A 22060-nucleotide genomic window follows, 5' to 3' on the forward strand; every position below is an offset into this window, starting at 1 on the left:
GCTGGCATCATATACAGTACTGACTTCTGAAGAAATTATGTTGGGACCCTGAAAAAAATTACTATGTACAATAATGGATTTCTATACATTTGACATCAGATGAAAACTTTGGTTGTATGATTCAGATAATTATTTGTTAAAAGCTAGAAATTTTAAATGAGAATAAGAAAGAAACATATTTTTTGTTCCCCCCTTTCCCTGTTAATGCCCTACCTGGTCCCCTGGCATAACTTTGCTAGACCCGCCCCTGCACAGTTACCAGCTGTCAGCTACTTAGAAACAGATCCTGGTGTTATTTGTCTCCCAGAAACAGTTCATAACTTCCCTTCAACCCTTCATCCCTCCAGCAAACATCAGCTGATACTAGAAATTAATATTAAATAAATTCTAACAACAGCTCATCAAATTTAAAGGTGCTTCTGTTGTTTAACGCGACCTCCGCTGGTTTGCTCTTTCTGACGCAGAGAGAAAAGCCGATTAGCTGATCATTGATCATTGATCAGCTGATCGGGACAAATCGCGTTGCTTTTCACCTCAACTTTAAAGTTCGACCTCCTCGGCTGTAATTGGTCCAGCCCAGAGTCGATCATGACCAACTGGCCAATACACCACTATTCACCGTTGAAAAAAGAAAGAAAGAAAGAAAGAAAGAAAGAAAGAAAGAAAGAAAGAAAGAAAGAAAACCCCATCGGCCCATAAAAACGAAAAATCACGAGCGGCCCACCGGGCAAATGCCCGGTATGCCCGATGGCCAGTCCAGCTATGTACAAAAGTAAAGACAGCTTAACATAAATTGTAATGCACCATCAGTATTATGAAAATACATCTTCTGTAGAAATTTACATACCTTGTTGGGAGGAATAAGATGAAAATGTTCCCACACAGGGGAGGACATCCTCCTCTTCTTAGCTTACGTGAAAAAGGAAAGACCATCTCTGAATGGAGGAGGGGGCCTAAGGGTACATCTTTCGCCATCTTACAATGCTGTGATTGCAGCCATTCCCCAACTCTCTGTGAATGGTACTCATGGTTATTGATCAGTGTTCTTTGATCAGTGGGTTTTGGTCAGTGATTGTTGATCAATGGTCATGGGAATTTGCATAATTATGATTAAGGAACTGACCTCACAGCCCATTGTTCCTTCAGTGGGCTGGTTTCAGTCATTATGCAAATGTACTGTTTATAAGGTTTGGGGAAACCTGCAGTCAGCTGAGACTGAAGAAGTCACTTGGATGAGTGACGAAACGTTTCTCCCACAAAACGCTACGTCCAGATGAACAGATTCAACTTTTGGAGATTTACTTTCCTGGATGATTGAGAATGCATCAAGACTCTTCTTAGCTGGCTCCGTTCTCTCCTGACTTTCTCTCCTCACTCTCCTAAACCTCCAAACTGTCTCCAAACTCTCACTAACCGCAACTCTCCATCAAACACCCACATTATGAATGAAGTCTGAGGGGTTTATATCGCTGTCATAGCTCGCGGCAAAGTTCGAACCACTAAGGCTACGTTCACACTGCAGGTCTTAATGCTCAATTCCGATTTTTTGATCAAATCCGATTTTTTTGTCTACTTGTTCACACTACAAATAAAATATGACAGCAAACGCGCTCTAGTGTGAACGCTCAAAGCGGCCCGCATGCGCAAAAGAAGATGTCACACACAACGCGCTCTGTTTAGACCCAGAGCAAACAATATTGTTTGACTGATTGCCCTTAATATAAAGACTTCGGACTTTATGTTTCCCAATTTTTGCTTTAAGTTATTTTGTTATTTACATAATAATGTAAATAACCTAATAATGATCCTTATTGCTGTTTTAGAGAGGCGGTGCTTCAAAAGATAGTTGCAGATTTCTGTCAGAATCTGCAGATTATACAGTACAAATAAAATGTTCACGTTGTCTTCCCAACAGTTTCACTCTACACTGGATGGCCAGGAAGCGTTCGCGATGTCTTCTCCGGTGCTCCGCATCAAATCCGATTTTTTCGCCCCTATGCGACCCGTATCCGATCTTGGTATGACAGTGTGAACGACACAAATCCGATATTTTCAAATCCGATCTGGGTCACTTTCGTATGTGGCACTGAATCCGATACATATCCGATGTTTTAGAAAGCGACTGCTGTGTGAACGGTCAAGTCGCATTAAATCCGTCTTTTAAGTCACTGACACAAGACAGACGCCAATTATCAGCGCCGGAGAAGCGCCCGATAGGACATCGCGAACGATTTCCTACCATCCGGTGAAACTGTTGGGAAGACAACGTTGGAGAAATGTGAACATTTTATTTTTACTGTATTTTCTGCAGATTCTGACAGAAATCTGACACTATCCTTTGAAGCACCGCCCCTCTAAAACAGCAAAAAGGATCATTATTAGGTTGCATTATTATGTAAATAACAAAATAACTTAAAGCAAAAATTTGGAACCATAAAGTCCGAAGTCTTTATATTAAGGGCAATCAGTCAAACAATATTGTTTGCTCTGGGTCTAAACAGAGCGAGTTGTGTGTGACATCTTCTTTTGCGCATGCGGGCCGCTTTGAGCGTTCACACTAGAGCGCGTTTGATGTCGCATTTTATGTGTAGTGTGAACAAGCAGACAAAAAAATCGGATTTGATCAAAAAATCGGAATTGAGCATTAAGACCTGCAGTGTGAACGTAGCCTTATTGACCCAGTCACGTGGTACAGCCGGGCAGCGAGGCTTCGGACGTCATCATTTTCAGCTCCTCCCATAAATGAAGCAAGCCTCGTTACGCGCATCGCGGAAACGCCCCCTCCATTATTCGACACAAGCTTCGAAGTCTCGATACAGAACGTCACATCACTACGCGGGACTGTAAAAACATGATTGTTGGGCTTCATTTCTGTACTGAACAGTCATTTCAAGATTAGTTAGTGAATAACAATTAGCTAATGTTGTTCATGAGACTAAAGTCATCTCACTTTGGTAATGTAACTATAATATGGCCAATATTATAGTTATTGTCAGATTATAATGATATACATATATTACAGGATATATTACAGCAGTGGGCTTGAACTCTGTGTCAAAGATTCAAGTTGCAGTTATTTATATTTCTTATCACCTTAAATCTTCACTCAAAGCCAAGTATCTGTTACAGTGTATATATAGATGTATTATATATGAGACAAATATTGTTTGTTTAATATGTTGGCATTATTACATTTGGCTCAATGCTTACATATATGTGTAAAAAGAAAATGTACGAGCTGTGATAACTGTTTCTGATAGAATGAAGATCAGACTGATATATGAAATATTCCTTTATTGGGTGAGAAAATCAGACCATGTCATAACTGCTTTAAGTCATACAGAATAGATATCAGAGCCTTAAACAGGCTGACTTCTGCTAAATGGGTCAAACTGGGCAGAAAGTCTACAAACACATAACATCCTTATAGAATATGATGTAAGACTATAGATCAACTTCGCTCAGAATATATAAAGTATATAAACAATTACAGCAATATGATGCAACAAACACAGCAGTGCTACTAATCCAAAATACTCAAAGCTTCATAGAACTGAAACAAACATTTATTTTTAGCTCCATTCTGCTGCTGATACATACTTTAGGTTTCTGAATATTAAACTTGTTGCTGCCTTTCATAGTGTGTAACTTGAAGGCCCTGAGTACTTTCTCCCACACTGAAAACACTGGGATGATAACATTATTTGAACATTACCTAATAAGACTGATTCAGGACAGACAATTAGTTATGTTAAACTTTCCTAGCAGTCCTTCACAAACAGGGAACAGTCTGTCTATTCTCTCCATCTGTCAGCTGCTGCTGGCTCTTCCTCCTCCTCTTCCTCACACACTGCTGAGTTTGTCCTGGTGGATCATCAGGGTGCAAAGCCTCACAGATGATGTGCAGCAGTGGGTCCCTCAGTCTGTCCTCACTCTGGACACTTGCAGTTGTCACACATGGAAATCAAATGTGTGATAAGCTGCAGGATTCAAACACAAGTGTAACTTATAAATACATGTTCATACTTTTATTCCACAATCAGAGAGAAAGAAACAGAGAGAGTGCAGGACAGACAGACAGGTGACAGTCTCAGGTGTACACACTGCTACAAAACAGCACAAGAGAAGGAGGATTTAGTGTTTGTGTTATTACGAGTGCTAAACAAGAAGAGTTCCCAGATGGTCCAGTGGACACATGTGTGACTCCTGTGATTAAAGCATCTTTCTTTCAGCTTAACGAGTGAACCGTCAGCTCGTTCAAACACACGTTAAAGTCCGTTTGGCTCGACACCACCGAACAGAGGCAGCAATATAACATAGCTAACATTAACAGTGCAGTGAAACCTGCTTGTGCCGTCATATTCAGGACTGCAAACCGAGCAGCATCACTGACTTTCAGCTTGTTGTGTTTGTGGATATATGACTGACTTTAATTATCCATAAAATCATCGCATTCTCTGTAAGATTAAGGTCAACTATTGAACGGCGTATATTTTAAAGGCTTTAAAACCAAGTAAACAAACATCAGTAATTTCACATAACTTTGCCGACATGTGGCCAACAGTAATGTTTTAATGTTCTTCATTATTAAACATTCGCACATAAATAAGTGACATATTATTCAGTACTTACTTCTGACAGTTCACTCTTCGGCCGCTCCCTTCTGCCATATTTTGTGGCAAAATTATCCACACCCACCGCTGCGTTATGAATTGTGGGATATATGGGACCACGAAGGGTGCACCGGACCACGCTTGATATTTGGAGAAATCGACGTCGTCGCGTTGCGGTGACGTAACAGGTCTCAAAATGTGTACTTCAAGCGTGCGGTCTCTTAATTGGGACACAGCCTCAGAGTTTCAGCTCTGATTTTGAAACCAAAGCAGAGGTCAAAGGTTACCTTGTTTCTGTGTTGAATAACCAATCAGAAGCTGCATATGGAAAATGTGAAAGATTTTATTGCAAATATTTATTAGAATAAATTCAAAGTGCAACACATGATGAAGGTTAGGGGTCAGAGGTCACCAGGCTGCATCCATCAACTGACTTCCACTGAAGAATCTGACTGGACAAAGTCTCCATCTCTGAGGCCTGCATCAGCAGCTGGGCGTGCGAGGAGTCCTGAGAGAGTGGGAGAGGTAACAGTTGAACTGGGATGAACTCTGCAGTCAATCGGAGGACGCTATTTAGTGTGTGAGGGACTGATAGGAAATGACCATGAACAGGGAGGTGGCCAAGGGCGGAGCCAAGAGACAAACCCAGTTAACAATACTAATTTGTTTTTATCAATAAAGCTTGATGCTGAATCACACAAAGCGTTGTTTCAGTCAAGCCCCGCCTCCCGTTTCTGACCTGTTTCTGCACAATACCCCACACTGCTGATGACAAACCCACCAGACTCCATTCATAAAACATCGGTTTTTAGCTCACAGAAAACAAACGTTTGCGTTTGACTGTGATGATCCAAACTAATGAGTTCAGACCTCAGGGTGACACAAGCTCACCTGTTCTCTCAGGTAAACTTCCTGTTTTCGTGAATGGAGTCTGGTACACACAGATTCTCTCAGGTGGCTAAAATGAACGGTGGCACACGGCTTTAGTTTGTCTGCATAGGGGCGTGGCCTACTGCCATCCCCAAACCAGTGAGGTCGTGTGACTGACCAGCAGAGCGAGACGGTCTCTGGCTGTGGTCCTGCTGTGGGCGGCGCTTAGCTCCTCCTCCAGAGTCTCAATGAAGTCCATCATCAGGTTCAGGGACTCCACCACGAACCTGAAACACACCACAGACCGTTACAGTGCGCCATGGGCCACTCCAATCACGCTGAGAGTATCAGGCATTACCTGTGCAGGTGAGCGTGCACGGGCAGGTTGGTGTGAGCCAGCGGTCTCATGAGTCGCTGCCTCAGACTGTTCTGCTCTCTCAGCAGCTCCTGCATGTGATCCCCGAGCATCTGCAGCATCTGGAACCTTCGAGCTGCAGGACACAAAAGCACCTGATCAGAGGGGGCGTGGCTCTGCCATCCTCTGTTCTGACAGGAAGTCTTTAAAGTCCTTTCAGAATAAGATCTGGAGTGAAGGCTGGTTTAAAAACATCGACCCGATGACAATGACGTCACCTGGACTCACCAAGGTGGAAGCTGTGGGCGACATCGGCGCTTTGCTCATCAACCTGCAGCAGCTCCAGCCGCAGCCGCATCTGCATCAACAGGAAACAAACACCTTTACGTTAGCTGACACAGTCACATGACTTCTAGCCCCAGTGCAGTCACTGTTGTTTAACACAGCTCCTGCAGGTAAGGTGTTTCATTCACACAACAGCGTCTCATTCACCTGACCGGACCCACAGCGAGCGCACACCTGTCACCGCCTGCAGTTGACGCCCTGAAGGAGTCAGTGCTCAGATCCGAGTTTCTGTGATGGGAAGCATTTGGCGAGACGATCATGTGTTCATAAATGACGCACCCAGCATGCCAACGTACAAAACAGGGCTTTATTAATAAAGCGCTGCGATACTGCTGCTGTGGAGACACTAGCATAGACCCGCTGTGACCCACAGGACTAGTTACAAGATACAAAACTACCTACTGGTTTCATTACCCTGTGGATTAGTCTGAAAGCTGCAGAAATGTAGGATTAGTTACGAAGCCAATAGGAGAGACTTACAGCGGGTTAGAGGACTAGTTAGTAATTAGAGTGTAAATATGAGTATTTTGTGAACAAAGGAGAGGACACACAATCCAAAGTTTAATTAACTAACCACGACTAGAAAAGAAAAACAAGAAAGTGAAGACGCTGTGAGCAGCCAATCGGAGCCACCAGGATCCATGAAGCTGCTCTGTGGAGGTTCTGAGTCTGCCTTTAAAAACATGACGACTGTGCTCATGATCACCAACAGCCCCACATCGGAGGCCGTCTCTCACGGTGACACAGCGCAACAGCCTGCAGTCAGCTTAGAGTGAATGATGTCATCGCTCCGGAATGACATCATCCACTCTGAGCTGCAGGCAGGAGAGCAAAACAACGTTTCTCATGAGAAAATTTCAAAATCCAATCTGGCCGACATCCGGCTCAGGCATCGAAGCAGGTGGGGCTCTGCACTCTGACATAACATCCCAGCACGCCATCCCCGAGACAGCTGCACGCACATACCTCATCCAACTGCTTCTGCATTCTGATTTGCTCTTCAGCCTCCCGCAGATGAGAGGAAAAGACGGGGCCTGTAGCACTGGAGGCGGAGTCTATTTCCTCCTGAGGACAGGTGAGACAGAAGCAGATTCAGATTTTACTCACAAGCTTTAGTCTGGATCAGAACCGGATCACACAGGTCAGCTTTCACTCAGATCTGAACCTGTCCTCAGACATCTCTGAACCGTGTAAAGCTGCTCTGACAGACCGCCTCAGCCTCCTAAACACCTGTTCGTGGCCTTACCTGAGACAGCGCTCCCACGGAGACACACTTAGAAAGCAGGCTGGCAGCTGGAGTCACGGAGAACGGAGACAAATCCCACTGATGCATCTGAAAGACAGGAACGTCACCTGAACCAGACCAGCCTCAGACTCTGATATTCACCTGGACCAGGTGTTCAAACCTAAAACCGGATCTATCCGAACCAGAACCCTGCTGGGTTCCACCTCACAGCTCTGCGTGTGAAGGCAAGCGCCATCAAACTAAATCTCCACAATTTTAAACGGACTTTGAAGCAGCTTTAAAGGCTTTTTTGACGGACACACCGGCACCGTTAAGCTGCCTCTGGCGGTCCCGTTAAACACAAACAGTCTAGTGTCAGTTTCCAGCTTTTTCTTACCGTTAAAACCAAAGAACCTCCGCTCTAAGACGACCAAACTGAACCTCACCGCAGCCCGCCCGCCGGTTTGTTTTTGCTGTTTCTCTTCTTCAGCGAAAACGTTTGGCGGCTGCTGACCGCAACAGCGACCCCTCAGGATCCAGAGAGAACTACAACACATAGTTACAGAAAATAATCGCGTTTCTGTTTGTGTACAAACAAAAAACGTCTCTTTCTGCCTAATCCTGGATCCAAATCTGACCTCACAGCCTGCTGAGGTCACATGACAAGAAGAATGTCGTTCAGGGTTTGAGTGACATCTGTCAGCAGGTGGCAGCGTTGCAGCCCTGAGCGGGATTTTCAGCAGAGAAGAAGAAGAAGAAGAAGAAGAAGAAGAAGCAGCAGAAGAAGCAGGAGCGCAGAATCAGGGCGGCTGCCGAGCTTCGCTTTTCTACTGATCTTAATTTTTTTTGTCCTTTTATCGGATAAAATTAAGCACAGCACCTGGACACGCGACACTTGCACACGGGGGTCAAAGGGCGACATTGTGTCGGTATGTAAACAGAGCCGTTTCCGGTTATCTCAGCTGTTAGCAGGGTGGCGGTGGCCTTAATGTTTACAGTGTGTTTACAGTGAGGAGAGACTGGGACCGATTAGGCTGCTGACGGTGAGTGTGTCACCTCTCAGGTAAACACGTGACTCACCTTTACCACCTGTGACAGCTGAAGGGTGAGCTTTTGCCTGCTGCAGAGAGACAGGTGTGTGTGCGTGCGAGCGCGTGCATGTCAGCTAGTGCCTCAGGCTGCCCCGCTGTAAGAAACTGACCACCTTAAATACCTTTTAAAGTCCACCTTAAAGCTGAAACCGCTCTCTGCTGCCACAGCATTGATCTGGAACGCCTCAGTTTGGGGGATTTGGCGGCCCCTGTGGTGACTGTGGAGAACTGCAGGTGTGTTCAACACTACAGAGGAGGAGGGTTTTCCACAGGTGTGTTTACTGAGCTCAGGCTTCAACACTAATGCATTTTACACATTACTGGGGTGTGCTGTAGAAAGCCAATGGTAAGTCCGGTTTGTTCCCTCTTTGGCTGATGCACGCTCATGAGTAACAAAGCTGGGTTAGGACCACTGATGGTCAATTTGGGATAAAGTTAAAATAGTAAATAGCCTGTATTTGTATAGCTCTTTACTTAGTCCCTATGGACCCCAAAGCGCTTTATACTACATTTAGTCATCCACCCATTCACACACACATTCACACACAGGTGATGGCAAGCTACATTGTAGCCACAGCCACCCTGGGGCGCACTGACAGAGGCGAGCCTGCCGGACACTGGCGCCACCAGGCCCTATGACCACCACCAGTAGGCAACGGGTGAAGTGTCTTGCCCAACCTTCTGATTACAAGACGAACTGCCAACCATTGAGCCACGATCGCCCCTAGTGGCAAATTTATAAGATTAATGTTGTAAATTTAGGGAGACTAGCCTGTCAGAGTCAGTGTGGTGCTTGGTGAAGTGCAGTTATTAACGATGCTAATGGTTTGTATGTTAGTTAGCTGAGGATTATTAATGTGAATGAGTTATTGCAGGGCTTCTTTGTTATTAAACACCTTTAATCCACTGGGGGTGTTTGATCTGCTCATCTGTGCATCAACATGAGAAAAAGTTTAAATCCTACGCCGCCCAGCACAGGTGGATATTGATACCGTTTCCCTCGGCTCAGGACGGGTCGCTTAGAGAAAACAATCAGGGATTTCAGCCCAAACTCGGAGCCTTACGTTGGCACGATGCTGCGGGACATGGAGACAAAGCACGTCTGTGAGCTCACCAGCAGCCCATGCAGAGCTTTTCTCCGAATATTCACTTTGTTCTTCAGTCAGAGTGAAACAGCTGTACGCCGCCTCTGTTCCAATCTCACTAATAAACACAAACATGTTCACAGGTCTGTGAGAGAGGACTGCTCACCTGCAGGGATTCACTATCTGATCTCATCAACACCTGCTGACGAGGAGGAGGAGGAGCGCTGATACGGCTGTCAGCTGATCCATCAGCCTGTCTGGAAGGACTTCGGGTGGCCCTGCAAGTGGAGGGCTGGTACCTGGCTACAGGTGCAGATGGGGAACAGTGCGCTGAAGTCTCACCTTGAAACCTCCCAGAAGACGGGAGTGTTTCAGCTGACGGGGAAAGGTCTGCAGGAGGTGAGAGGAGCAAAACTCCAGAGTTAACTTACACACATACACAGAAAGATTTAAACACGTTTGACGCGTCAGACGTTTCAGTCCGGGCACCCTATGATTGGACAGTTCTCCTTTCAGTTCGGAGCCTTTACTGTCATTGCATGAAACTGGAGTGGCATCACTGGGATGGAGAACAAACACACAGAGACACGTGTTCACACATGTAAGCAATGAATAAATCAGGTGATAAAGCAGGTGATCGCCTTTTATACACCTGACCAGATGGTGTTTATCTGCGATTCGCTGAAGGGGTGGGAGCTGGGCCCTGTAACCTTTTTGTGCTGTCTTTATGATGCGTTGGAGTCTATTTTTGTGAGGAGCTTGTGATACAATATGACAGCAGCCCTTCTATGGTGAAGTGGTAGAAGGATTCGAGTTTTGTCTGTAGCCTGTTTCTCCTCAGGAAGTGCGGGCCCACTGAGCTTTCTTCACAGTGGTGTTGGTGTGGGCAGTCCAGGAGATGCTCCTGTGTGGGTTCCTGGGAGTCAGGAATCCTGGATCCTGTCCACACAGTCTCCATTGATGTACAGAGAAGATGGCCTGCTGTGTTTTTCCCTTTGGTGGCACTTTCCACCTACTGTGAGAAGTCAGGAACTGTCTTTAAGCAGTTGTTAAAATCACCAGCAGTGATGACGGCCTGATCCGGATGTATCTGCATCTGTTGGTACTGTGCAGCTGGCTTAGAGCCATGCTGACCTTAGCAACAGGAGCTATGTGCACTGCTGTAAAAGCTCTGCAGCCGACTTGACAGAGGATAAGTCCGGGGAACTGAAGCTGTCGAGGACTCAGCTGTGTGTGCACCAGTAGTTATGTGTGACGATGCAGAGTCCTCCGCTCGGTTCTTTCCTGACTCTTTATGTGGTCCTGACGATGGAGAGTCCAGTCCAGTAGCATCGGGAGCCGTGTTTCCGTTGCACAGCAGTTTCAGACAAGTCTGTTGGTGGCCAGCTGCGGTTCGATTTCGTCCATCTTGTGGGTGAGCGATCTGGCACATCCTCATTTGTTTTTGTCTAAATCACAAAGCAAAAAACACAAAATGAAAAAAAAAAAAACCCCCACAGAACTGGAGAGCTCCGAGCTGCAGCATGTAGGCGCACACTCGCCACCATTAGAGTGTGACACCCCAGGGCCTGATCATAGCAAGCTTAACCTATACAAAACCGAGGGCGTCCCGAGTCGCCTGTCCTGAGTTGCCTGTCCTGGTCACGGTCTGCTTTCAGTTTCCAGAGGAGCTGCAGAGGCTCACGGCCAACCTGAGGACGGTGGATCTGTCCGGGAACAAGATAGAGGTCCTTCCTACCACCATCGGAAACTTCCCTCAGCTCAAGAGTCTGACGCTGAACTCTAACCGGCTCGGTGAGTGTTCGACCCGGAGCAGTTATGCCTTTACATCTGTGTTTTAAAGCCAAACAAAAAGCAACCACATTCTTGTTTCAGCATTTGATTTGTTCTCTTTGGATGCTTTTTTTTAGTTTAATTTAGGGTTGGAATGATTTAAAAATCCCCGGACTGTGTGTGTCTTTAGATCCGGTTTAGCTGCAGAACAAACCGGAGCCTCCCCGACCCTCAGACCTGTGAGACCCTGTTGTGTTGTGGTTCTGTTTTTAGTCGGGATTCCCTCTGAGATTGGGAAGCTGAAGAAGCTGGAGACCCTGAGTCTGAATGGAAACCGGATCCAGCAGCTGCCCCCCACACTGGGCCAGCTCAAAGCCCTGCGGACCCTCAGCCTGGCCGGGAACCAGATTTCAGAGTTCCCCTCCGGACTCGGAACGTTGAGGCAGCTGGACTTGCTGGACCTGTCCCGAAACAAGATCCAGAACGTCCCTGAAGAGGTGTCCGAGCTGCAGGCCATCGAGATCAACCTCAACCAGAACCAGGTACTGCAGAACCAGGTCTGTCAGTCCACCAAAGAACCAGAACCAGGAGGAAAACCTGGAAGGGCTGACCCTGTGCTGTTAATTCACCCAGTATTAAAGATCAGTTTTATTTATATAGCACCAAATCACTACAACAGTCGCCCCAAGGTGCTTAATCAATCGGTTATCAATAATCACTGATCGGTCACTCCATGACATCTACTGCAGCTTTCTATCCCTCAGACTTCCCAGGAGGTTCTGATAATCCCAGCCCAGGTCTGGTGGTGTTCCTCTGTACTAACCCGGTCCTCTGTTCTTGGTCCAGATCTCGGTGGTGTCGGCGGAGGTCTCCCGCTGTCCCCGTCTGAAGGTCCTCCGCCTGGAGGAGAACTGCCTGGAGCTCTCCTCCATCCCTCAGTCCATCCTGACCGAGTCCCAGGTGTCCCTGTTCTCGGTGGAGGGAAACCTGTTTGAGGTGAAGAGACTCCGGGACCTGGAGGGATACGATAAGGTCAGTGCTGCGGTCTGAGACCAGATCGAGTCCAAGACTGCGAGTCCTCCTGCGGTCCCTGATGACACTCTGCTTTTCCTCCTCAGTACATGGAGCGTTTCACGGCCACAAAGAAGAAGTTTGCCTGAGGACCTTCGATGTAGAGTCTGGATCTGTGAGGTTCACCTGGAGGCGAGCTCGGCTGAAGCCCCGCCCCTCTTACCCTGCACTTCCCACAGCTGCTGCTTCTGCTGCTGCTAGAAACCAGACTTCAGCAGCCGGGACTCCTCACATCGCCCCCAGAAATCCGAACCTCCAGAGCAACAGTCACCATGGAGACAGGACAGGTTTCACGACACTGAAGAAGAGGACCGGTGCCATGTTTGACTGCATCAAACTTTATTGTTCACTCAGTTATGGACAGAGAAAAAGTGGAAATGTTTAGTTAACCATGTAGAAACATGCTTTGTAAAATGTCAGCAGCCTGTTTATTGATTGATTGATTATTAATTATTAACAGCTATTAAAGCTTTTAAAGACGTCTAAAACAAAACGTGTGTGTGAAGAGTTAACAGCTGGAAGTTTCCAGATGTTTTCTGTGTCTGATTAGCCGTTTCCTCAGCTGTAATCAATATAAACTACTAATGAAGGACCTAATCAGGTGATCAATAATAAACAGAATGATCCTTTCATGTGAACAGGCCCAGCTGATCTGCCAATAATGGAAAAGTCAGTAAAGTTTGATTTTTGAAGTGCGGTGGGCGGCAGGAAGTTCATCTTAAGTCCTCTTCTGTCCATTTAAATGCTGAAGACGCAACACGCTGAAGGCTGTTAATCCCTCTGTGGTTTAAGCTCCGCCCTAATAACGGCTCAGCCTGCAGTGCCAACTGTCAGACGGGTTCACCTCAGAAAATTCTTTGGTAAAGAATCACCTTTTATTATTACTGGTGGAGAATTTCACTCACTTTTAATAAAAACTCTGTTAAAGGCTGACGTCCCACCGAGCATGCGAGCTCACGAAGCGCAAGCAATACGCCAGATAGGGGATCACAAGTGGGTCGCCGCGCCGTTAAAGAGAACGGGCGTGTCCTACAACAGAAGCATTGCAGATGTTGGTCCAGTTGACATGACTGCCGCATCAACGATACGGCTCTCCTGTTCCTCCTGAGATCCGTGACTGCGGGGGCCGTCTGAGCTTTGACACATCAGAGGATGAGATGGGCGTGGTCAGAACATCACACAGGCAGGCTGTGGCGTTCCTCCACACCATCATACGGCAGCTGCCTGAACCATCTGAGCCTCATCAGACCCGGAAGTGAGTCTGTGAACCTCAGCCTCAGTTTCCTGTTCTTACAGTAGTGACACTGAGCTGCTGCTCTGCGATTGGCTGATTGCATGTTTGTGTTAGCGAGCAGCTATATGACTTTAACATTTATCAGTTGTGCACTTCATAGATCACAAGAAGCTTTTTTAATGAGCCTCTTTGTTTGACAATGTGCTTTACTAGTGATGGTGAACTTTGTAGAAAACCACGGAGCTGTTGGTGGATTTCTGCAGACCCACCACACCCACAGCAGAGGACATCCAGGGAACTGACACTGAGATAGTGGACTCTAATAAGTACCTGGGTGTTCACTTGAACAACAAACTGGACTGGAGTAAAACACTGATGCTCGTTACAGGAAGTGTTGAGTCTACCTGCTGAGGAGACTGAGATCTTTGGACTGCAGGTGGCGCTCCTGAAGACCTTTTTTACCTTCGTGGCGTTGTCTGTTGGAACAGCAGCTCGTCTACAGCTGAGAGGAAGCGGTTGGATAAGAAGGCCGGCTCTGTCTTGGGATGCCCCGTCCACCCAGTGCAGGGGGTCGGACAGTGTCTCCACCCCACGCCTGACGCTCACGCTGCAGGTCCTTCCTCTCAGCAGCTGTTAGACTTTATAACCATCAAACACAATAAGTTGTTTACATCCTGCTGGTATTTGCATAGTATTTCCAATTTCTGTAAGTAGGGTGTTATTGTTGCTTTTAAGCACTTTAAAAAAGCTTCACATTTCTTTGGACCTGACTAAGCTATTTGTAAGTATTCATTTTTTCATGTTGTAAGTTTGCCCTGTTCGCTCTCTTGTTTTTTATTCTTTACTCTGTCTAAACGGACTTTTCTGCTCTCCCGGAGCACTCGGAGCGCTTCACAACATGCCCATTTCCCCAATGAGGGACAATAAAGGATATTTCTACTCTATTTCTACACAAATAGATGGACATTTATTAAAGGTACAGGTCATAGTCAAGTTTATTTATACAGCACATTTCCAAATACTTCGAGGACCTCCTTAATCCCACTGACACGTCTTCCGAGGAGGAAGCAGAGTCTGGGGATGAGGGGAATGACCCGCCAATTTCTGGGGTCGAGGTCACTGAGGCAGTTAAACAACTCCTCGGTGGCAGAGCCCCTGGTGTTGATGAGGTCCGCCCGAGTTCCTGAAGGCTCTGGACGTTGTAGGGCTGTCCTGGTTGACACGCCTCTACAATGTTGCGTGGAGATCAGGGCAGTACCCTGGACTGGCAGACCGGGGTGGTGGTCCCCATCTTTAAGAAGGGAGACCGGAGGGTGTGTTCCAACTATAGGGGATCACACTCCTCAGCCTCCCGGGAAAGTCTATGCCAGGGTGCTGGAAAGGAGAGTTCGTCCGTTAGTCGAACCTCGGATACAGGAGGAACAATGCGGTTTTCGTCCTGGTCGCGGAACACTGGACCAGCTCTTTATCCTCTCGAGGATACTTGAGGGTGCATGGGAGTTTGCCCAACCAGTCTACATGTGTTTTGTGGACTTGGAGAAGGCATTCGACCGTGTCCCTCGGGTGTCCTGTGGGAGGTGTTGCGGGGAGTATGGGGTGTCTGGCCCACTGTTACGGGCCATTCGATCCCTATACAACCGTTGTAAGAGTTTGGTTCGCATTGCCGGCAATAAGTCGGACTTGTTTCCGGTGGGTGATGGGCTCCGCCAGGGCTGCCCTTATCACCGATTCTGTTCATAATTTTATGGACAGGATTTCTAGGCGCAGCCAAGTGGCGGAGGGCTTCCACTCGGTGGCCTCAGAATCTCATCTCTGCTTTTGCGGATGATGTGGTTCTGATGGCTTCATCGGGTGGGGGCCTCCAGCTCGCACTGGAGCGGTTCGCAGCCGAGTGTGAAGCAGCGGGAATGAGGATCAGCACCTCCAAATCTGAGGCCATGGTTCTCAGCCGGAAAAGGGTGGAGTGCCCACTCCGGGTCGGGATGAGTTCCTGCCCCAAGTGGAGGAGTTCAAGTATCTCGGGGTCTTGTTCGCGAGTGATGGGAGAAGGGAGCCGGAGATCGACAGACGGATTGGTGCTGCGGCTGCAGTGATGCGGACGCTGCACCGGTCCGTCGTGGTGAAGAGGGAGCTGAGTGTAAAGCGAAGCTCTCAATTTACGGTCGATCTCGTCCCGACCCTCACCTATGGCCACGAGCTGTGGGTAGTGACCGAAAAAGAACGAGATCGCGGATACAAGCGGCAGAAATGAGCTTCCTCCGAAGGGTGGCTGGCCTCTCCCTTAGAGATAGGGTGAGAAGTTCGGCCATCCGGGAGGGGCTCAGAGTAGAGCCGCTGCTCCTCCACATCGAAAGGAGCCAGTTGAGGTGGTTCGGGCATCTGACAAGGATGCCCCTGGGCGCCTCCTGGGTGAGGTGTTCGGGCATGTCCCACCGGGAGGAGGCCCGGGCAGACCCAGGGCGCTGGAGAGATTATATCTCGGCTGGCCTGGGAACGCCTTGGTGTTCCCCGGATGAGCTGGAGGAGGTGGCTGGGAGAGGGAGGTCTGGGCTTCTCTGCTTAGGCTGCTGCCCCCGCGACCCGACTTCGGATAAAGCGGATGAGGATGGATGGATGGATGGATGGCACATTTCCAAACAGTCCATCCTGCACAAAGTGCTTAAGAATTTAAAATGCCACTAAAACAAAAAAATGTAAAACAATGATTTAGTAAAATATAGAAAAAACAAATAAGTAGATGAAATAAGTCAATAAAAACAACTAAAATAACAACTAAGTCTGTCAAAACCAAAATGTTTAGGTCAAAGTGTGTTAAAAGACAGACCATAAAAATGTGTCTTTAGTAATGATTTAAACTGTTAGAGCGTTTGTGCAGATCTAATATTTAGAGGAAGACTATTCCAAAGTGTGGGGCCTGCCACACAGAAGGCTCTGTCACCACGAGACTGAAGTTTGGTTCGTGGAATGGATAACATCAGTTTTGAACTGGACCTCATGGTTTTCTCTGGAGCATGAATAAACAGGAGCTCAGATGAGTGAGAGGCGGCTCGGCCGGTAAGTGCCTTAAAAACAAAAGTAAGAGTTTAAATTGGATCCTGTGAGGAACAAGGAGCCAGTGTAGAGAGGCTAAAACTGCGGTTACATGCTCCAGTTAGCAGCTGCATTTTGGACCAGCTGGAGATGATAGAGGGAGGCCTGGTCCAAACCAAAGAATTGCAGTAGTCCAGTCTGCACGTAATGAAGAGATGAATAACACGTTCAAAGACATTGGCTGGAAGGTGTGGCTTAACCTTGGCTAGCTGTCTTAAATGAATAAAGCTGGATTAGACTGCTGCGCTCACCTGCCTACACAGTTTGAGGGAACCATCAACATGCACACCGAGGTTTCTAACATTTGTCTTACATGGATAATGGGCCCAGAGCACTGTCAGTGTGATTATTAATGAAGTTACCAAAAATGACAACTTCTGTTTTGTTTTCATTTAATTTTAAAACATTTAAAGACATCCACTGTTTGATGTCCTCCAGGCAGCGTAATAATAGCTGAAGTTGGTCTGTCCCTGCTTTTAAAGGCAGATAGACCTGCAAGTCATCTGCAAAACAGTGCAATGAAAGGTTGTAGCGTGAGAACAGCACCTGTGATCTCTGATGAAGGGCTGGGGTTACCCGAAGCAGCAGCACCAGCAGGACCGAGCCTTGGAATCAAACTACCAGCCAAGATAACAACAAGACTGTGTGAGGTCCGCGGAGCAGGACTTCAGCTCATCGGATTACTTCAGGTTTAAACTTCAGGCCTAACGTCGCTGTGCTGCCTCAGTTTCACATCAGCCAATCAGGAGCAGGTGGTTAAACAAAGGCCTCCAAAATAAAAGTCTCTAAACATTGGACCGGAGTTCAACTCACGCTCTCACATACTGTTCCTATGACAACAGCAGTCCGTTACTCATGGCCCCGGCCTCCACATCCTCTGGCTTCCTGACATTCTTCACACACTTCCTCCAGGAAACAGGAAGCATCTGAGTCACCATAACAACAATCAACCCCCAGTATGTGTGTGTGTGTTCCTGTCTAGCTATCTTTGTGAGGACCGAAATCTGCATTCTACTATACTTGTGAGAACCAAAAGTCACTTGTGAGGACACACCGGTCCGCACAAGTTTGAAGGCCTTTTTGAGGCTCAAAATGTGGTTTTAGTGTCAGGGTTACAATTAGGTTAGGGTCAGGGAAACCATTATGTCAATAAAGGTCCTCACTAAGATAGCAGGCGTGTGTGTGTGTGTGCGTGTGTGTGTGTGTGCGCGCACGCGCGCTGGCCTAAATGTCTGAAATAGAGTGGAACTTTTCTGTTAGTCTCTGCTGACGAGCCATTTCTGGGCTTGTGATGAGAAGCCGAGTAAAAAACAGTGACACAGACTTCCTACGATGCACTTGATTACTGAAGGGGACGACAGATGTGTTGACTGATTGTACCGACTGAACTAAATGATCCATTTGTGTGTTTTTAAACAGAAACAAACTGGGTTCAGGGCTGAAATCAGAGCTCCTGTTCACAGGCGTGATTAATCAGATCATCAGTCCTGCGTCCCCCTGAGTCAGGGGTGGGGGCAGTTTCCTGTCTGAACTTTGCTGTTCTTCAGGAAACAGGAAAAGCAGTTTGTAAACACAGAGTGGCTGCTTCCTGTCCTGCAGAAACCTCGGTATATGTGGCCAAAAGTATGTGGACAGCTCAATGTTTCCATCATTGCAGCAGCAATAGGTTGGCCTTCGGGTGTCCACAAACTTATGTCTATAATGATGCACAGGGGTGCTTTCTATACCAGAAACAGCTAAACATCGTAATTATGATTCACTTTAGACCTTCTGTACTTCGCTGTTAACCTCTCTCCAGAGATCTGGAGTTATCCCAACGGATGTCCCAATAATTTGGGCCACATCCTGATTAAAAAGAGACAGCAAGTTTCTTGAAGACGTTTCATCCAAGAAGCTTCTTCAGTTCTAAGAGCAACTGGTGGAGAGTTCCAGATTTAAGCCCTATGGGAGTGTCCCCGAGAGGGCCGTGGACTCTCCACCAGTTGCTCTTAGAACTGAAGAAGCTTCTCGGATGAAACGTCTTCAAAGACACTTAAAGAAATCTAAAAGAAAGACGCTTTTTTTCAGAGCTCCTTAGATTATGATGACCTGGATGACCGAGAACCTTCACAGACACTAAAATATGTGGACAGCTGTGATATTATAGGATAATAGAGGCCTGGTGTCCACATACCTTTGGGACATTTTAGGAAGTGGAACACTGAAATTTCTGTTTTTGTAAAACATTTTAAAAAAACTTATTGATGAACATGTAAAAGTCCAGCATCATCAGGTAACAAAGATTAATAAAGTTCTGTTTAATTCAAAGATTACTCAAAAACAGGAAATCAGCAGATTGAGCCAAACCATCAGTTTTTCAAAGTAAAGTTAACTTCCATGTCATTCAGCAGTGAAATTACCTTTTGTTTAAACATTTATAGTGAAGTGAAATACAGATTAACTATATTCTGTCCTTAAATAAAGAATAATATTTAAACAGGTGAATTTAAATGATCAGTGAAATGAATTTAAAAGTATTTAAACAATTTGTTCTGCTACTAGACAGAACGAGTGAATTTTATTGGGTCATTTAGAAGAAACTGATCAGACGTTAACTCAGTTTTTAATTTATTGATCTTTTCTAAATGAACCAATAACGAACTCAAGAACATTTACCTGTGAACAGTTTGTGGGTTTCAGCCTGGCAGACAGAATTCAGGGGTTATTTTGAGCCTGTAAGTCCACAGACAGGTAAAAGCCTTCAAAATGTTCAATAATTGAAAAACAATCAACAACTTTGTAACTAAACACAGCCAATCACAGCTCTGTTCCCTTGTGTCAGTGGCTTCTCATTGGTCGATTAGGCTGTTTAGGCCAATGAGAAGGAATCTTTCCTGTTTTTGCTTTTCATCTCCATCTTCTCCGCCTTCTTTATGGCCCGTTTCTTTGACCGCCTGTTCAGGTAGCATTTCACCGTCACCGCGATGACCACCAGCAGAAACACCAGCACCCCCGTGGCTATCAGCACCGGGAGCAGGATGGTCAACCGCAAGACAGAGTCTTCCTCTTTCTGTGTGGCGTTGGCACACTCTATTTTGATGGCAGTGATGTTGGCCAGGGCTCCATTCTCCAGTCGCCACACGGTGGGTTCTCCGGAGCAGACCAGGTCAAAACTAACGGAGGACCAGCACTGCACCTGGATCTTCGTGTTACCCGAGAGCATTTTGAGTGAGCGAGCCTCAGGGATAGAGGGGCGCTGGCATGAACGCAGCTCTGCGGAATGAGAGTCATTAATAAATCCAGGTTCACGCTTTGGTTTTGATGGTTTTATAGGTGTGTCCTCAGGTGAAGGTGGTTTTGTAGGTGTGTCCTCAGGTGGAGGTGGTTTTGTGGGTGTATCCCCAGGTGGAGGTTGTTCTGATCCTAGCTTGATGGTGGTGTCCCCATCCTTCACTTTGCAGATAAAAGCGTTTTTGTCCTTATGGCAGTTTAAAGGAATCAGACCCCAGGTCACATTCAACCCATCAAACTGTCCCTTCAGTGCAACACACCGGTCTGTGGTACAGGTATGTTCTGGGTCCTCCGCCCATTGGCTCACCTCTGACTCCTCACTGTTGTTCTCTAACCATTTGAATCCCCTCAGTGGCTTGGACCTGTCTATACACTCTGAGCTGGTGATTCTCAGCCCGACCCAGAAGGTGAACCCGTTCTGTAACGGCTCTGATTTGAAGATGAGCTTGAGGATTTCATCCACTTCCTGTTGGGTGGCGATGGTGGTGAGGACACTGCCGCCGGGACACTTCTTAGCGGCATTGTTGAAGCTGAGTTTGTTGTGGTTCAGGATGTATCGTGAAGACGGGGCAGAAGAAATATTTCTTAGCAGGAAGACAAAGATGCAAAGATGCAAAGTCCAACAGCTGCAGAGCTGAAGCGCCATATCCTCTAGCTCCACCCCCTCTGGTGATGGTGTCACTATGTCCAGAGATCAAAAAATCAGTTTGCTATTTGAAATTAACACAGTCATAGACAGGATTTGACCTAGTCTAAAGCTACCCTAAGCTGAACATTAACCCAATCTAGACTCTGTCTAAACTCAGCCTGAGCCCAGCTTTCACTCGGGCTGAACCTCTAACTCCTGTGCGAATTGATCATTAAACAGCAGCTCATTTGCAGCTTTGCTCCTGGTGTGCGGAGATTCTTCCGAATATGACAGGAGATGACAACTGAAGCAGCTGGAAAACCTGTAATGCTAATGTTAGCCATGCAGTATTAGCTTATGAAGGCAGCTAACTGCTAAGCTGTGTTAGCTTTTTGTTGATACACATTAAATCAGCGCTTCACAGTTTTTCTGTTTCTTAGCAGCTCCAATCAAACACTCATTCAAAACACTGCCCCCCGCTGGTAAATATCTGAGTTGCATTTGACCAAAGGGTTAATTACACAAAGTATCTTTAAAGCAGTTTGTCCTGAGAGACGCTGACAGACCTGAACCTGCAGAAAAACTCTTTTTACAGCTCATCTTGGCAGATTAACTTTTCTCGTCTTTGTTAAACGTCCTGAGCAGATTTTTAAACAAATAAAAGTTCTCAGCTTCAGCATCGGATTTTTTTCTGTTTCAGTGAAAATCACTGTTTTCTGTTTTTATTCTTTTCAAACCAATAATCAATAATCATGTCTCAGTTTATTTGACCCTTTCTAACTTGTCCTTCTCACCAGTCCAGTCAGTTTCTCCTCCTTCCTCCTCCCTCCTGCTCCTCTTTGCTCTGTTCTTTCCTCCTTTTTCTCCTTCTCTCCAGTTTCTCCTCTTCTTGTTTGTCACTCCTGCTTTCTGTCCTCCTTTTTCTCTGGTTCTCCTTCAGCCAGACTGCCAGCCTCACCCTCTCCACACAGTGCCTCCTCCTCCTCCTCCTCCAGGACAGGATGTGTGTTGTGTCTTGATATGGCGAGCTGGTTTCCTCCAGAGAAATTCTGCAGCCCAACTTCAGGTTTCAGATCAGAGCACAGATAAGGAACACGAGTGCTGTGAATGTCATTGCAACTATTTTACTCAAAAGAAACAAAGACCATGGAAAGCAGAACATACCGAGATCAATGCACAGCAGCGTGAGCGGTGGGAGGAAAAGTCAACACAAATAAAATTTTTATTTTTTTAAATGGACTCTGGTTCAAAGCCATTAAAGGCAGATCATGTTCAGAGTCATTCTCTGTCTTCAATGTAGGAACAGGTGAACATTCAATGGAGGATGAAGAAAAAAGGTCCAGCTTTAAAATTTAAAACATGCATTTATCTACCAACCTGAATGACTTTTATTTTGAAAATCTCATGAAC

At 46.4% G+C, this 22060-nt stretch overlaps 3 protein-coding genes across 4 annotated transcripts; 1 reads left to right on the forward strand and 2 right to left on the reverse strand.

The window, feature by feature from the left end:
* Positions 1-4938: 4938 nt before the first annotated feature.
* On the reverse strand, positions 4939-7980 carry haus2 (HAUS augmin like complex subunit 2). Its single transcript, XM_031749699.2, has 7 exons — positions 7806-7980; positions 7430-7516; positions 7150-7248; positions 6127-6196; positions 5842-5974; positions 5662-5770; positions 4939-5121 (listed from the first exon to the last, which is right to left on the reverse strand). The coding sequence occupies exons 2-7, from the start codon at positions 7514-7516 to the stop codon at positions 5008-5010; spliced, it is 612 nt and encodes a 203-aa protein (XP_031605559.1). The 5' UTR covers positions 7806-7980; the 3' UTR covers positions 4939-5007.
* A 161-nt stretch (positions 7981-8141) lies between these two features.
* Positions 8142-12921, forward strand: lrrc57 (leucine rich repeat containing 57). 2 transcript variants are annotated; one of them, XM_039603377.1, is made up of 8 exons: positions 8142-8337; positions 8418-8542; positions 8668-8771; positions 9728-9983; positions 11243-11378; positions 11631-11899; positions 12204-12389; positions 12476-12921. In XM_039603377.1, exons 4-8 carry the CDS (start codon positions 9900-9902, stop codon positions 12515-12517), a joined length of 717 nt encoding a protein of 238 aa, XP_039459311.1. In that variant the 5' UTR covers positions 8142-8337; positions 8418-8542; positions 8668-8771; positions 9728-9899; the 3' UTR covers positions 12518-12921. The 2 variants fall into 2 exon arrangements, with proteins under 2 accessions (XP_039459311.1, XP_031605557.1); XM_031749697.2 differs by lacking the exons at positions 8418-8542; positions 8668-8771.
* A 6099-nt stretch (positions 12922-19020) lies between these two features.
* clec14a (C-type lectin domain containing 14A) lies at positions 19021-21607 on the reverse strand. The gene is made up of 2 exons (XM_031749737.2): positions 21445-21607; positions 19021-20703 (listed from the first exon to the last, which is right to left on the reverse strand). The coding sequence occupies exon 2, from the start codon at positions 20666-20668 to the stop codon at positions 19601-19603; it is 1068 nt and encodes a 355-aa protein (XP_031605597.1). The 5' UTR covers positions 20669-20703; positions 21445-21607; the 3' UTR covers positions 19021-19600.
* Between the last annotated feature and the right edge of the window lie 453 nt (positions 21608-22060).

This window comes from Oreochromis aureus, linkage group 19 (assembly GCF_013358895.1).
Source record: "Oreochromis aureus strain Israel breed Guangdong linkage group 19, ZZ_aureus, whole genome shotgun sequence".
NCBI classification, from domain to species: Eukaryota; Metazoa; Chordata; class Actinopteri; order Cichliformes; family Cichlidae; genus Oreochromis; species Oreochromis aureus.